The following is a 17,660-nucleotide window of genomic DNA, read 5'->3' on the forward strand; positions in this document are numbered from 1 at the left end:
AACTCATCCCAAACCATCTCAGTTGGGTTGAGGTTGGGTGATTGTAGAGACTAGGTCATCTGATGCAGCACTCCATCATTCTCCTTCTTGGTCAAATAGCCCTTACACAGCCTGGAGGTCTGTTTTGGGTCATTGTCCTGTTGGGTCATTGTCCTTGTTTCAACTGTTTTATTGCTCTGTTAGTAAATGGTTTACCGTCAATTATCAGGACAAATCATAGTCCTGACGACCTAAAACATTCTGTAAATAAGACCTATTGTGATCTGATGTTTAAATTCTTCTTTATGGAAAATGCCTTTATAAATTGTCAATATCTTCATTTATTGTTATCAAGAGTTTATAAAACGTTCATTGTCAAGTAAATTACTTTATTAAAACAAGCATAAAATGGATTTGTCATCATGTTTAGTTTTTCCTTTACAACGTCAAATTGAGGTGGATGCGCAATACTGAAATTGAGAAAGCATCTTACAGACAATTTTCTTAAATATTGACTAAACTGAAGGGGCATGCACATGCAGGATCCCCATTCTCTGCCTATTGAAATGTCTCTGTTTCAATGGGCATGACGCCACTGCTTGTTCTGCTTTCTGGTACATCTGTTGGGCTTCACAGACTTTTTTTTACACCTTGGTTCAGTTGTGGGCCTGGCTTTCATGGGTTGCAGCTAACATGTCTGTGGTAACTCGATCAATGCCAATGCCAATGCCAATAACAACGGCAATGCATATATGAATAGTAATACTACTATACCGCAGGTAAGTATACATACACATTCAAAAGTAATTATGTATAGTGTCCACACTATAACCATTTATATTGGGTTTCACAGACTTTTCTTCGCACCTTGGTTCTGTTGTGGTCCTGGCTGTCATGATAGGGTACAGTTTGTTCTCCTAGCTCAGTTCCAGACAGCACAGCAGCACACCATCGTTAGCTTAGCTCACTGCTATGATTCATATTTGCCACTGGCGTCACTAGTGGGGCTAAGACAACCAGACTGTTGTTTTTGGTTTTGGAGAGTTATTTATTTATTTATTATAATATAAATAGATTTGACACATAACATATACGCCTCCTATATTGTATTGTATGTTACATACCAAGGTCATCATGCTAGTTTATAACACACATACTGTACAACACAATAAGCTTAACATGTTAATTAATAGTAGTTCGTACTGTAGTTTTGAGCAGCCAAAATTGAAAGCTTTGATTTGTCACTCATAAACAAAATCAACTAGTGCAAATGTGTGATGAAACTGTATTTATCTTAAAGATTGTCTGTTGTCTATTTCCTGACGATCACTGTGGCCCATTACCACTGACAAGATAATGTAGAAATTGTGTATTCGGAGGCTACAGTGTAAACGTGTGTTAGGTTTACGTCATTCTATTTGATCTCTAATAGTATCAAAACAAAGCTTTAGAGAGACATTCACACGGATTGTGACTGAGCATGGCTTGTCCCCAGTGCTGGCCTGTCTTTCACTGCCTGGCAAACAGAGATGACAATTTCCCCACCCTTTTCTCAAGTTGGCCAAACCGCCACCCAAGGGCCTAATCCTGTCCTTTCCAACCTCAACCCCTCCTACACACAACCCATCGCACAACTAATGCTGGGACTGGTTCGCACACACACACACACACACACACACACACACACACACACACACACACACACACACACACACACACACACACACACACACACACACACACACACACACACACACACACACACACACACACCTCGCTTCTAGTCCTTAGGAAACTTTGCACAAGCATTTCGCTACACTCGCAATAACATCTGCTAACCATGTGTATGTGACCAATACAATTTGATTTGATTTGATTTGACACACACTCACAAGCCCATCCCAGCAACAACTCACCCTGGGGCTGGCTCTCTTGCAAATACACACACACACACACACACACACGGCCTATCTCTGCCATGGAGAGGGCCCTTCCCTTTCCTGTATATAAATGGATTCAGAGGGACCCCAGCAACAGCCTGTCTTTGTGTGTGAGAGAGACAGACACTCAGCCCCTGAGGATCAACTCTATCAGACAACTGCAGCTTTCCCCTCTTCAACTTCTACAGAGGTGAGTTTACTCTTCAGTGGTCACTGGTCAAGCAATGTTTTCTGTCTCCAATCTTATTTGTTTGATACTGCATGTATTTGACAATGCTTTGATGAAAAGTAATGCGATGCCTCGTAGAATGCATCATTTGCAGTACTCTAAATTTAGTTGCAGTACTTTTTGTTGTTTTGCTGTATACTAGTACACCATTTTTTCCTCTAGGAAACTTCCAAATGCTGGTAAAAGCAGAGTTTTTTATGGGGGGGGGGGGGGGGGGGGGGGGGCTGGGGGCTTATGAGAGTCCTAAATGGAAGCTAATGTTACAGTACCAGAGTGAGAACTGAGTGCTGGTTTGAATGGTTCTTTATTCCACATCATGTAATCTGGTTCTGAATTAGGATTATTTGCTTCTGTGTTTTTTATTTTCCTTTACATCCACATTTTGTTGTAAAATGCTGTTAAACTATGGATAATTTTTACCTTTCAGGAGTCACATTTCTACTTTGCACAACGCCTCCGTGTCTAAGTACATACTACATAAAACTGTGTATATGGGGGACATTTTCGTAGCACAGGAGCATTGTGCAAAGTGCAAAAAAATATTAAAAACCTAATTATAATCTGGTAGCATGACGAAATTAGAACATATTCTTCAACAATGTGCGTCATAAAGAGAACACAATTTACATATTGCTCCGTTTATGAAACGCTATTTAAATAGTCACCTCTTTGTAACACACATTGTGCAAGAAAAAAATTGAATTAAAGGAAAACTCCACCCAAAAACTATCTTTTGGTATTTGTTTCATTAGTCCATTGTTGACATAGTCCCAAAACATTTTGCTTGTCAGCAATCAAGATTTCAAGATATATAACTTTCAAAATACAGAAATCATCCCTGTATGATGCATTTTGCATCATACGATGCTGTGTTTTGCATCACATGATGCAAATTGCATCATACAGGGAGGATTTCTGTATATTATAAGAAGGTTTGCGGTATTTTTTGCACCTTGCACAATCATTTATTTTGCCCTATGAACATGTTACCCTATACAAACAGTATTATATGGCATCATCCATTGACTAATAGCTGAAAATAGTAATAACTTGCAGCATTTCCACCACAGAAAGGCACAGCGCTGTCCAAGAAAACATCGATAAAAACCTGTGGTGATGTTGTTTCTCCACAATCAGCATTGACCAGCTAATGTTCAGATGAAGGGGGTGACGGCACCATTTGAGCGTGTGTGTGTGTGTGTGTGTGTGCCTGGTGTGTGTGTGTGTGTGTGCCTGATGTGTGTGTGTGTGTGTGTGCCTGGTGCGTGTGTGTGTGTGTGCCTGGTGCGTGCGTGTGTGTGTGCCACGGTGAAACAGTGCTCTCACTGTGCAGGTCCATGACTCACCTTTCCAACACTGGCCAGAGACCATCCCACACCCCAAACCTGTCTCCTCGACCAGCACAGCACAGCACACGGCTCATTACATAACTAAATTCTTAAATCGTTGTTTGTGCCACAAAGCTGCATGACGTATATTGTGCCATACTTACATTTTCATGAAAACAACCATTGTGTATTTAATGACTAAAACAGCATGACCATATTTACATAATAATCTCCATTAAACAACCACCCCCCTCCCTCCTAACCTCAAATAAAATAGGCTTTAAAGGAAGAGACCCCCAGGGGACGGTTGGTTGAGGTAATTCCTTTTTCAGTGCTGCTTTATTGACTTACGGTATGTCTCGAGATTTTTATTTACATTTAACCCACTATTAGTAATGTTGCACCACTGCTGGTACTATATGATGGGGTCTAATAGCTTGTCATTTTATGGACTGCCAAGTTTGGACTTAGATATAGTTTGTTAATGTATATTATTACCTAACTAATTGTAAATGTGCAAGGTAATTTGTTAGTTTTACCACAGATACTGGCATAATTTTACTGGTACACTACTCGTTGTGAAAATGATAAAATTGACAACAACAAATAAATACACAATGATTCTAAGCAAAGGAATCTGATGACATTGTTGTGTCCCCCACACACTGACACTAAAGTTTCCCTTGTCATTTACGACCGTTTTCCCTCTTTAATTTGAAGATTAACTGCACAGTCTGGTGACACACTGACCACAAGGGACGGAGAATAACACAACACGCCAAAACAAACAACCAAACACCCCAAAATGTCTGACCTTGCCAACTGCTTTTCTGGAATTACACCCTCAGTAGGCGCCTCTTTAATACAGCACGGAAATAAACAAGGAAAGAAAAAATTAACACTGGCTCTACTCAGTGAAACCACAGAGCAATTCAAACCTAAGTTTACTGACCTAGTCACTACAATAATGCACACTAATACACACATAGAAGTGGTTCCCAAAGTCCTACTAGCACTGACTTCGCTGATAAGTACTTTGTTGAGGGAAAATGTACTTGATACGATTGTGATGTGTGTTGTCTCACCTAGCTAACTTAAGATGAATGCACTAATTGTAAGTCGCTCTGGATAAGAGCATCAGCTAAATGACGAAAATGTCAAATGTAATATATATAATTGTTTTGACATGTGGTTTGTGTTCAAGTTTACGTGCACCTCATCCAGGTCAGTACTCAAGTTCGCTATTGCTGCCCTACCTCAATGTGAAACAGATGGTTTGTGGGAACAGTTAATCTCTTAGCATCTGCTGCACAACTGGGAGTGTCCTCCCCAAGGGCTAGCTGAATATGAATGGAGTCGTCATGTGATATGATACCATACCTAGGAAATGTCTGGTTGTCTATTTGACTCTCTGTCTCTGTCTCTGTCTCTGTCTCTGTCTCTGTCTCTGTCTCTGTCTCTGTTTCTCTCTGTTCGTCCGTTTGTCTGTGTCCCAGGCCCGTGAGGTGACGTTTCAGCGCTGGTACCATGTCTGACTCAGAGCCCGCCGCCAAGCCACAACCCCAGGTGTCACACCGCGGACGCAGTGCCGCCCCCATCGCCAGCTCCAATGCAGATGGGGAGGAGGTGCCTGAGTTCGAGCCCTTCGGCCTGATGCCCCGAGGACCCCCTCCACTCAAGGGTAAAGAGGAGAAGGAGCCTGTGTGTGTGTGTGGGTGCGTGCACGTGTGTGTGTGTTTGAGTGTGTGTGTGGTGTGCGACAGAGAGAGACAGAAGTGTGTTTGTATGTCAGAGTGTTGGTTTGTGAGTCAGTATGTGCCTTGGTCACAAACGATAAGAGACCCTACAATGACACGTTTCCTGTAGATTTAGGATGCGGACTGACAAATGAATGGCATTCCGTTCAGAGTTATCTCAACACACGTCTTCAGACACATCCTGAGTCTACCAGCCTCGTCACTGTTCTCCTTTCCTCAGCATTATCTCCCTAGAACACAAGGCAGGGTTCTGAATAAGAATGGAATGACTGGAATGTAGAACCTCTAACAGACTGGAAGCGACTTCAGCTGTCCCCTCATGATAGGTAATTATGAGACCTCAGGATAAGACCCAGATGCAGACAGTTCAAAGTCAAAAAAGTTTATTACAAAAACAGGGGGCAGGCAAATGACAGGTCAAGGGCAGACAGAGGTCAGTAATCCAGAGCAGAGTCCGAAAGGCACAGAACGGCAGGCAGGCTCAGGGTCATGGCGGGCAGAATGGTCAAAACCGGGAAAACTAGAAAACAGGGACTAGAGCGAAAACAGGAGTACGGGAAAAATGCTGGTAGGCTTGACGAGACAAGACAAACTGGAAACAGACAAACAGAGAACACAGGTATAAATACACAGGGGATAATAGGGCAGATGGGCGACACCTAGAGGGGGGTGGAGACAAGCACAAAACAGGTGAAACAGATCAGGGTGTGACAGTCATAGGCATCTAAATAATATATTGTAGCGAGTTTCCCAACAAGAACAACAACCAACAACAACCACGTTGTTGATCTTCGACTACAGTTCATCATTTTTTACTACACGTCACCACAGTCTGCTTCACCACAGAACTGCTTTCTGTGTCACTGCGACCTTACTATCTGCCCCGTGAGTTCCCCCAATTGTTTGTTACCGTTGTGTACATTCAACCAAAAGCTAATATAACAAAGGCATCAGAGATTATTTATAATCTGTCACAGAAACTGGAATCCATCTCCCCCGACGCACCCAAATTTATTTTAGGGGATTTTAACAACTGTACCTTGCGCAAAGTCTTGCGCACATACCATCAGTATGTGAAATGTCACACTAGGAAAAATAGGACTCTTGATTTGTGCTATGGGACAATACCAAAGGCGTTCTCTGCCACCACCAGACCTCCTCTGGGGACATCAGACCACAATGTGGTCTACCTCAGGCCAACTTACTGTCGCCTCCTGGAGAGGGAGAAACCCACAGTTAAAACTGTCCAGATCTGGAATGACAACAGTATCACTTGTCTCCAGGGGTGTTTTGACTGTACAATGTGGGAGGTATTTGAGGACAGCAGCTCTGATCTGGATGAACTCACAGAGGTTATTTCAGACTATGTAAACTTCTGTGTTGAGTCAGTTGTGCCTACTAAGACCTGTAAAATCTTCCCTAACAACAAGCCTTGGGTATCAAAACATCTAAAATCACTACTTGATAGGAAGAAGGCAGTTTATGCTGGGGGTGATGGACAGGCTTTAAGAGATGTACAACGTGAGATAAAAAGACAGATACTGGTGGACAAGGAGGCATACAAGCAAAGGGTGGAGAGGACCCTCTCCTCAGGAAACGCAAGGGTGGCCTGGCAAGGGATTAAATCCATGGCTAGCGCCCCCCATATAGGCAGGGGAAAAACCAGTGCTGACCTTGGGGGATATGAGGGCCAGAACATGGCTAATGAACTGAATGTTTTCTTCTCAAGATTTGAATCAGACAACTTCGTGTCGGAGGTAAAACAAATGGAAGCATCATTACAAATGTTTGAGAGAGTTGTTGTTCAACAGTCTGATGTTCTAAAGTTGTTCAGGGGATGTAACACATACAAAAGCCCAGGCCCAGACAAAATAAGTGGGCATGTGTTAAAGCACTGTGCTGAACAACTGGCTGGTGTTTTTACAGACATTTTCCAATCCTCACTCAACCAGCAACACGTTCCAGTATTGTGGAAAAAATCAATAATTATACCAATTCCTAAAGTATCGAATCCCTCTGTGCTGAATGACTATCGCCCTGTCGCTTTGACATCCTTAGTTATGAAATGCCTTGAGAAAATTGTGAAAAGTCATATTCTCAGTGTCACCCAGAAGCTCCTCGACCCATTTCAGTTTGCCTATCAGACCAGCAGAGGAGTTGATGATGCCATTCTTACCCTCCTTAACATGGTCTATAGACATCTAGAAGGTGCCAAATCCCATGTCAGGGTTCTGTTTGTTGACTTTTCTTCTGCCTTCAACACAATCCAGCCCTACATTCTGGCACAGAGACTCATTCGGGACTTTTCCTTAGATGGGGGGCTGGTTTTGTGGCTGTTGGACTTCCTGAGCCAACGCTCACAGCGAGTCAAAATAGGTCCCCATGTGTCGGATATACGCAATACCAACACAGGCTCTCCTCAGGGATGTGTTTTGTCCCCACTTCTGTACATCTTGTACACTAATAGTTGTACTAGTTCCCATACTGACAGACACCTCGTTAAGTTCGCTGATGACACTGCCTTGATCAGCCTGTTGCATGATGACGAGGAACATCATGGCCCGGTCCTAGATGACTTTGTAGAGTGGTGTGAGGAATCACACTTGGTCCTCAATACTAACAAGACCAAAGAGATGTGCATAGACTTCAGGAAGCGTACAACACCTACCTCTGCAACATCTATCAGAGGCCAGAATATAGAAATTGTAGAGGAATATAAATATCTGGGTGTCTTTTTGGACAGTAAGCTTCAGTGGAGTAAATGTACAGACCAGATCTACAAAAAGAGCCAACAGAGACTGTACTTTCTAAAAAAGTTGGGTTCTTTTAATATAGACTGTACTATATTGACTCTGTTTTACAAATCCTTTATTGAGAGTATTTTAACTTTTTGTATTGTTTGTTGGTTTGGCAATGCCACTGTCAGTCAGAGAAACATGCTGAGAAGGATTATTACCACAGCAAGTAAGGTACTTGGAGTCAAACAGACAGGCCTGGATGAGATCTTTAAGGTCAGGGCCCTCCGTAAGGCTCACAAAATCATTTTAGACCCAAGTCACCCCCTGTACCTGGACTTTGAATTACTCCCCTCTGGGCGCAGGTATAGGGCACCCCTCAGCAGGAAAAATAGAACGAGACAATCATTTGTGCCAGGTGTGATATCCCTCTTAAATAGCTCGGGGAAATGTTCCCATTGACCCCGTAAGGCCAGCAGGCTAGTCTTTGTTTTAAATGTTTTATTTCTTATTTCTTATTTCTTACTATTATATTTTTTTTTTATTGGTGCGTGACTGTTATTGAAAGTTGTATTGTCAATCTTGTTTTGTATTTAACGCCACTTTAAATGTGTACATGACACTGCAACAAAATTTCCCCATGGGGACAATAAAGTAAGTAAGTAAGTAAGTAAGTCTGCAGACAAAGCTGTCTGTCTATCCCTAAGATGAGAAGGTTCCCAAAGTTGAACACGCAACGTAATCGGCCTTCAGAATGTCTATACCACTCTTCATACATTTGAACTTGCAGGATTCCATACGTTACGTTACGTTGAAGATAGAATCGTTAGTTGCTACATCCATTTTTGGACTTATAAATGAATGATATACACACACTGATTCTTGAAGAAGGCAACTTATAAATGCCTCATGATTAGTTCAACTGTCGTACCTCATCAGAACCCAAAACATAAGCTTGTTTTACTCCAATGTTTGTAAACAACGTAAATGTAAATAATGTAAATGCCTCAAAATCTGGTTAAAACTATAATTAGATATCATGGATGTTCAGTCCTTCAAATCAAAATGTATTAGTCACATGCGCCGAATACAACAGGTGTAGACCTTACAGTGAAATGCTTACTTATGAGCCCCTAACCAACAATGCAGTTTCAAGAAAATACAGATAAGAATTAGAGATAAAAGTAACAAGTAATTAAAGAGCAGCAGTGAAATGACAACATACAGGGACTATATACAGGGGGGTACTGATACAGAGTCAATGTGTGGGGGCACCGGTTATTTGAGGTAGTATGTACATGTAGGTAGAGTTATTAATGTGACTATGCATAGATGACAACAGAGAGTAGCAGTGGTGTAAAGAGGGCGTGAGAGGGGGTGAAGGAGAGGGGGGGGGGGATCAATGCAAACAGTCTGGGTAGCCATTTGACTAGATGTTCAGGAGTCTTATGGCTTGGGGGTAGAATCTGTTTAGAAGCCTCTTGGACCTAGACTTGGCGCTCCGGTACCGCTTGCCGTGCGGTAGCAGAGATAACCACTTTGACCATTTTTAGGACCTTCCTCTGCATCCATAGCTCTGTCTATGAATTTGAGAGACGTTACATTTCTCCAGGCCCATCCCTCAGCTTTTTGCTGAAACAGAGGTGTATTGGAATAACTGCTCAAGGTCACATGGAAAAATATCAGGGCCCAAGTTACGATGACAAGTCTGCATCTCTCTCTCTTCCCTTTTATATTCCTCTCTCCTCATCTCGCTCTTCCTCGTTCTCTTCCTACTCTCCTATCAGAGTTCTTGGACATCTGGGACGTGAACATGCTGCGGAAGCCAGACGAGGTCAATAAGCGGCAGCACACCACCCACCTGTATGCCACTGACCACCTCATCGTTCGCAGGGGACAGGAGTTCCAGCTGAAGGTGACCTTCGACCGTCCCTACAAGCCCTCCGACGACCAGTTCGCTGTGGAGTTCGTCATCGGTGAGATAAAGAAACCCCCACCTAAAAAAGTTTCCTAAGCTAAAAAAGGGCTAACTCTGTATCAGTGGTTACTGGTTAAGAAGTAGTTTACTGTACGTACATCTAGAAACTTGCATCCAGATGCAGGGTACCAAAAGTAAAGTAATGAAAAAAAGATAGTTTTATTATGTTTTAAGTGGCGGTTACATTAATTGCGGGAACATTCATTGTATCTTTTTTTCATTGAATGTTCCCGCACTTAATTATAACCGCCACTTGAAACATAATAAAACTAAGGAGGAATATGTGCAGGTATTTATCTTTCTTTCCTGTATCAGTGGTTAGGTCTACCATAGCTCTAGTCCAGGGTGTTAGTACGAAGGCTTGGTGTAGGGTGAAGTGGCCCCTAGACCCTGATCTTTGGTCTGTTTTACATTTTCTCCACTAATGGTAAAGGTTAGGATTGAGGGATGGGAAGTTGATCCTAGATCTGTACCTAGAAGAAACTGCACCCCGGAGCCAAAGACCAGAGCTAGGTCTACCCCTGCCCTGACATGTCATTCCCCCTGTTCCTCCTATCCACCAGGGGGCAGTCCCCAGTTCAGTAAGGGCACCTACGTTCCTGTGTCTGTGGCCAGTGACCGCCAGAGCCCGTGGGCCGGCCGGGTGTTGGACAGCGCAGACAACGTGGTCACGGTGGGGATCACCCCAGCGCCAGACTGCATTGTGGGAAAGTGGCGCACGTACGTGGCGGTGGTGACGCCATACGGAATCCGCAGGACAAGGCAGGACGAGAGTCGAGATGTCTATATCCTGTTCAACCCCTGGGTGGCAGGTCTGTGACACTCACTGATGACAGCAATCACACTAGCCTGTTCCCATAACAGTTGTTTGTGCTGATTGATTGATCGATTTAGCTCTATGAATCTCGTTAGTCTATTCATCTACATTCCGATAATAGATTCCATTCTATTATTCTGGCTTCCTTCCACCAGCTGATTCTGTGTTCCTGGATGATAGCAATGAGAGGGAGGAGTGTGTTCTCAACGAGGTGGGGGTCATCTACCACGGGGCGTTTGACGACGTGTCCGAGCGGCCCTGGAACTTTGGCCAGGTACAGAGAGACCCAGTGCACCACTACTAGCTACGCAATGATTGGTTTGGGTGTGGTGATACGCTATCTGTACCATGCAGAATTCATTTGTAACTACTGTACATGTAAGTCATTATACGTCAAATAGCAGGACGGTTGTTTCTTAGTCCATACACATTACCTGTCTGTCATCTTTTTGTTTTGGCTTTAAGAAACTGTCTGATTCTCTATGCGATCGTCAAAGAAGTTCAGTGAACACTTAACTGAACTTTGCTTGTTGCAGTTTGACTATGGGGTGCTGGATGCGTGTCTGTTCATCATGGATAAAGCTGCCATGCCCATCACCAACAGGGGTGACCCCATCAAAGTAGCCCGGAAGGCCTCAGCCATGGTGAGCGTTACGGGGTTACCACCGGTCCGTACAGAGAACCCATTAAGATCACAACGTTCTAACAGTACAACCGTTTCATACAGTAGATTTGTAGGGGGAAGAAACTCCATGGAGGCTTGAGAAAAGACTCCTTGCCAGAAGACACATTTCCAACCAAATCAAATCACATTGTATTAGTCACATGTGTCGGATACAACAAGTGCAGACCTTACAGTGAAATGTTTACTTACGAGCCCCTAACCAACAATGCAGTTAAAAAAAAAATATGGATAACAATAAGAAAAAGTCACGAGTAATTAAAGAGCAGCAGTAAAATATCAATAGTGAGACTATATATGGGGGGGTACTGGTATAGAGTCAATGTGCGGGGGCACCTGTTAGTCGAGCTAATATGTACATGTAGCTAGAGTTATTAAAGTGACTATGCATAGATGATAACAACAGAGAGTAGCAGCGGTGTAAAAGAGGAGGAGAGGGGGTGGGGGGGCATTGCAAATAGTCTGGGTAGCCATTTGATTAGATGTTCAGGAGTCTTATGGCTTGGGGGTAGAAGCTGTTTAGAAGCCTCTTGGACCTAGACTTGGCTCTCCGGTACCGCTTGCCGTGCGGTAGCAGAGAGAACAGTCTATGACTAGGGTGGCTGGAGTCTTTAACAATTTTTAGGGCCTTTCTCTGACACCGCCTGGTATAGAGGTCCTGGATGGCAGGAAGCTTGGCCCCAGTGATGTACTGGGCCATTCGCACTACCCTCTGTAGTGCCTAGCGGTCGGAGGCCGAGCAGTTGCCATACCAGGCAGTGATGCAACCAGTTAGGATGCTCTCGATGGTGCAGTTGTAGAACCTTTTGAGGATCTGTGGACCCATGCCAAATCTTTTCAGTCTCCTGAGGGGGAATAGGTTTTGTCGTGCCCTCTTCTTTATTTCTACTTGAAGAGAGATTTGTACTTACAACTTATAGGCTTGTAACAGGCTATTTGCATCCAAAATGGCACTCTATTTCACATATAATGCATAACTTTTGACCAAGGTATTCCCTATATAACGCACTACTTTTGACCAAGGTACTTCCTATATAATGCGCTACTTTTGACCAAGGTATTCCCTATATAATGCACTACTTTTAGCCTGGCTATTCCCTATATAATGCATTACTTTTGACCAAGGTATTCCCTATATAATGCACTACTTTTAGCCTGGCTATTCCCTATATAATGCATTACTTTTGACCAGGGTATTCCCTATATAATGCACTACTTTTGACCAGGGCCCATAAGGCTCTGTTCAAAAGAAGTGCACTGTAAAGGAAATAGGGTGCCATTTCAGATGCAGAGAACCGTATGTTTGCCTCTCTCTCCCAGCTGAACTCTCGTGACGACGACGGGGTGCTGGTGGGGAGCTGGAGTGGTGACTACACCTACGGAGTGGCACCCACCTCCTGGACTGGAAGTACTGAGATCCTCCTCAACTACTCCAGCAGCAAGATGCCCGTCTGCTATGCCCAGTGCTGGGTCTACGCTGCTGTCTTTAACACCTGTGAGACCTACAATATTCTCCAAACTTTCAGAAAATTCAATTTTTTCTGAAATCTGTAATGATTCCAGAAATGTTTAACTAGGATTTCCCAAAAATCATTTAGTTTTGGGATTTTTACAATGCTAATGAGTGAAATATTTGGGAGGATTTCATAATTAATCACTCAAATTAATTTCCTACTATTTGATGTGAAGAATTCCCCCAAAAAGTCAGAACATTTTTTGTTGTTGCTGATGATACAGTTTCTTTCCTCCTCGGCAGTCTTGCGCTGTCTGGGCATCCCCGCCAGGGTTGTCACCAACTTCTTCTCTTCCCACGACAATGACGGCAACCTGAAAACTGACATCATCCTGGATGAGAACGGCAGAATTGACAAGCAACGCACCAAGGACTCTATCTGGTAGAATTGTTCCAGTGACAGACAAATCACTTTCTGATTTGATTTGATTTGAGCATTTAAAAATACAATTCATGAGTGGAGAGACTGCATTTAGAATGATTTATGGTAATGTCAAATAATGGAATGGATGTGTTGCCGTAGGAACTACCATTGCTGGAACGAGTGCTACATGAGCAGGCCAGACCTTCCTCAAGGGTTTGGGGGCTGGCAGGCTGTGGATGCTACGCCCCAAGAGACCAGTGATGGTGAGGTGTTCATACACACAAGCCTGTACGCACGCACACACACACACATATACTGTAGAAACAGGCACAGGCACTCACACACGCGCACACATACGCAGAAACAAACACACACCCACAGAAACACACACACACATACACACACACAATTTAACTGACCATGTTATAATTTTTACATAACCATGTTATGAAATGTACATGCTGTGTAGTTACTATATTATATAATTATTTGGGATATTACTAATACCTAATGTGTCTTTCATTGTATCCAGGGATGTACAGGTGTGGCCCTGCATCCGTCCAGGCCATCAAACATGGCCAGATCTGCTTCCCGTTCGACGCACCTTTCGTGTTTGCTGAGGTAAATACTACAACAATGAGCCATCCTAGTGCGCCAAAACACCAACTGCACAGGACAGTATACAAAATGTTACAACCCCTATCGGTCACTTCCCAAGACAGTCCATTTTTTTCTTGCATCAGTTTGAATCAGTGAGCTCAATTGTAGTAGTGAACATACAGTACCAGTACATGTGTTTTGGTATTACTAGTATATGACTTATATATGACTAAACATATCAATAGATGACTAATTACTGGAATTTTACATGATGAATGTGTCCCATTTTTTCTATAGGTGAACAGTGATGTGGTGTTCTACTCACGGAACCCCAGAGATGGAACCCTGGAGCCGGTCAAAGTCAACAGCAGCCATGTTGGTAGGATGGTGGTGACCAAAGCTCCCGGCCAGGACACTCGGCGTGACATCACTGACCAGTACAAGTTCCCCGAAGGTAAGAGAGGAGAGAGGAGGGAGTGTCACAGAGCAAAAGCTCCCAGACACAGATTAAACATGACCTATGCAGAAATCACTCCACCATTTCCTGCTGCCTAAAATTCTAATAGTTCGCCTAATTTCAGTTTACGTGACAAAACAAGCAAGTATCATGTAGAGAATCATTGTACCGTCTAAACCGCTGTATTTTCAGCTGTTTGAAGCTGATGTACAAAACTGAAGGTAAACGACACAAAAATGAAACTTAAGCATGGGTAGCATATAAATAGCGCACAGAACAAATCTAACATTTCTTGGACTTGCTTTCAATGAGAATGATAGATCTATAACTCAAATTTATATGTGAATTTAAACTCCATTAAAACTGCATTGTTGATTAATGGCTTGTAAGTAAGCATTTCACTGTAAGGTCTACTACATCTGTTGTATTCGGCGCATGTGACAAATAACATTTGATTTGATTTAAATGTTAAAAGAAGGGTTTTGTCTCTGTGTGAACGAGGTACGACCACTCTAAAAACCCAGATTCTAAATGTGGACTACTTCTGAAACAAACCATATAATCTTTCCCTTTCATCTGTGGTCTCCCACATCCACAGGTAGCCCAGAGGAGCGCACGGTTCTGGAGAAGGCAGAGGAGTACGGTTGTCAGCGTGAGAAGGCCATCCTTCCAAAGGCTGACGTGGAGCTGGACATGCCCCTGATCGAGGTGAGGGTGGGGGATGACTTCGAGCTGAAGCTGGAGTTCAACAACAAGAGTGGCCAGGCTCACACCGGGGACGTGTATGTCAGTGGCAACGTGGTGTATTACACAGGAGTCACCAGCTCTGAGTTCCTCTTCAAGACCCTTAAAGTGACATTGGATCCCATGAAAGGTGGGCAGGTGGGGGAGGAGGAGTGGTGTGTGTGGGTTGGTGGGTTCTTGTAAGATCAATATTCTAGTTACTAGTGGCAAGCCAGTTGAACTCCAATATTTCTAAAGCAAGACCCAACAAAATACATGAAAATTAAAGTAAAACTCAAGGAGACAAAGCATATCCTAAGAAAGTCATCTCTGTGTGTCCACAGCTGAGAAGAAAGTGATCCAGGTGCGTTCCCAGGACTACATGAGAAAGCTGGTGGAGCAGGCCAACCTCCACTTCATCGCTACTGGGAAGGTCAAGGAGACGGGTCAGATTGTCACCGCCATGAGGGTCGTCACTCTTCACAACCCCAAACTCTCTGTCCAGGTCAGAGGTCATGTTTTTAGGAGTGGTAATATGCTCACAGCCTGAAACAAATCAATTTGTAATCTATAGAGCAGGGGTGTCAAACATACGTCCCCCCCGCAGGGGGTCCAATCGGGCACATTTTTTAATGTTTTTTTTGGGGTGGGGGGGTGCGAACTCAATATACTTTAAAATGATAAAAACCCAATCGAAACTGTAGAAATTATAATGGACCTGCATTCATATACTATCTTGACTGTGTTCAGTGTCGCTAATAATCAGCTAAATGAACAAGACAGTCAGGGAGCACTGAAAAATTCATAGAGGACTATTTTGGGCTAATTTTGACGGCGAGGAAATATAACCAATTTTCAGTGCAGCCCTCCGGACCTCGTTGAAGACCGAATAAAGACTGAATTCTGCGACATGAGTTTGACATCCCTGGTATAGAATACAAAGTATTTTCCAAATATGCTCAGTTTATCAATCCTTGCTGGGTCTTCACGGACAGGATCAAGACCAACTCTCATCCCCTCTCTGTAGGTGTCTGGTCTGGCTAAGGTAAGTGAGGAGATGTTTGTGACTGTGGAGTTCACCAACCCGTTCAAGTTCAACCTGGAGGATGTGTACATTCGTGTGGAGGGGCCAGGAGTCATGCCACCCAAGTATAAACATTACAGGTGAGCAGAGTGATACCTGTATGTGTGTGTGTGTGTGTGTGTGTTTTGTGTGCGTGTGTGTGTGTGTGTGTGTGTGTGTGTGTGTGTGTGTGTGTGTGTGTGTGTGTGTGTGTGTGTGTGTGTGTGTGTGTGTGTGTGTGTGTGTGTGTGTGTGTGTGTGTGTGTGTGTGTGTGTACATACTCATGTGTGTATATGTGTGTATTCCAGTCTGATCCTGGCTGGCTCGTCCCTGACGTGGACAGAGAGTTTTACCCCACGAAGGGAGGGACCCACCAAGCTGATGGCCAGCCTGGACTGTGCTGCACTCAGGCAGGTGTACGGTCAGGCCCAGCTGACCGTCAAGCCCTGAGCAGCACAAGGGAGATGGCACAGCTATACAAGACATCTATAGCACAGCTGGACAGCCTATTTACAGCTGTTACAGCCCAGCAAGCAACAATTAAGAGATTTGTTGTTTTTCTTTTTCTTCTTCTTCTTCTTGGATGGATCATGTAATTTCACAAAAGAGGCAATATTTTTTAACTATGCAACATTTAGTGTAGTTCAATGTATTTGTTTTCATTTCTATACAAAGAAAACACTACTACATCATAGCTAATACAGCCCAGCTACAGTTTAGAGATTGGACTTGAATATTAGGCCTAATACATGGTTCAATCTATCTTCACAAGAGATGCAACATTTTCTTACCACAAGATGCTACATTTATTGAAATTGATGAAAAGTTCAATATCCCTATTTTCTTCTCTTTTTTGACTTCTATGCGAGAGAAGTACTTATATAACCCAAATTAAAAAGATGAACATGAATATGATTGCATGTTATCAGTTATTGTGTTTTTATGGCAATATACTTTGGTTTTGAAATGTCCAGATAAGATCTTTTGAAATCAAATATTGAATGTATCCTATCGGCCTACATGCATGCTGTCAAAATTATAATCCTTCGAGCATCCAGTTCTAAGTTTGAAGTTGTGGACCTTGCCCTATGCGCGACAGGGATGAGTGAGTAAGTGACTTGAGCACTTCTGTGCTTCGTTCACTTCCGCACAAGTCTAGGGGTTTCTTTCATAGGCTGTGTTTACACAGCCATCCTAAGGATTTTACTTCATGTACAATTTTTTTTCCCGTACTGTTCTGACAGTTTTATATGTCTCCCATATCAGATTAGCGCATTCACACTGTCGTATTCTCTGAAATAGCACGCAGATGCAATGCTCATTTCCTTTCACTGTTCCAATCAAAATTTGGTGTGGTTGTAAGGACTGGGTGTCGGAGTGCGAAGTCAGGCGCAGGAAGACAGAGGATTCAATGATAACGTTCATTTAATGAACCACGGAGAAACAACGGCCACCCAACTTGACACTGGGTGCTCACAATAAACTGCCCCAGAC

The 17,660-nt window shown here is 43.3% G+C and overlaps 1 protein-coding gene across 1 annotated transcript; it reads left to right on the top strand.

The window, feature by feature from the left end:
• The first annotated feature begins 1,981 nt into the window (after positions 1-1,981).
• Positions 1,982-17,081, top strand: LOC120049739 (coagulation factor XIII A chain-like). The gene is made up of 15 exons (XM_038996111.1): positions 1,982-2,109; positions 4,973-5,157; positions 9,756-9,944; positions 10,510-10,758; positions 10,919-11,037; positions 11,300-11,407; positions 12,766-12,940; positions 13,202-13,340; positions 13,482-13,585; positions 13,855-13,943; positions 14,220-14,376; positions 14,978-15,253; positions 15,447-15,607; positions 16,130-16,266; positions 16,475-17,081. Exons 2-15 carry the CDS (start codon positions 5,004-5,006, stop codon positions 16,614-16,616), a joined length of 2,199 nt encoding a protein of 732 aa, XP_038852039.1. The 5' UTR covers positions 1,982-2,109; positions 4,973-5,003; the 3' UTR covers positions 16,617-17,081.
• Positions 17,082-17,660: the final 579 nt, after the last annotated feature.

The sequence above is a fragment of the Salvelinus namaycush genome, chromosome 6, assembly GCF_016432855.1.
Source record: "Salvelinus namaycush isolate Seneca chromosome 6, SaNama_1.0, whole genome shotgun sequence".
Classification (NCBI taxonomy): Eukaryota; Metazoa; Chordata; class Actinopteri; order Salmoniformes; family Salmonidae; genus Salvelinus; species Salvelinus namaycush.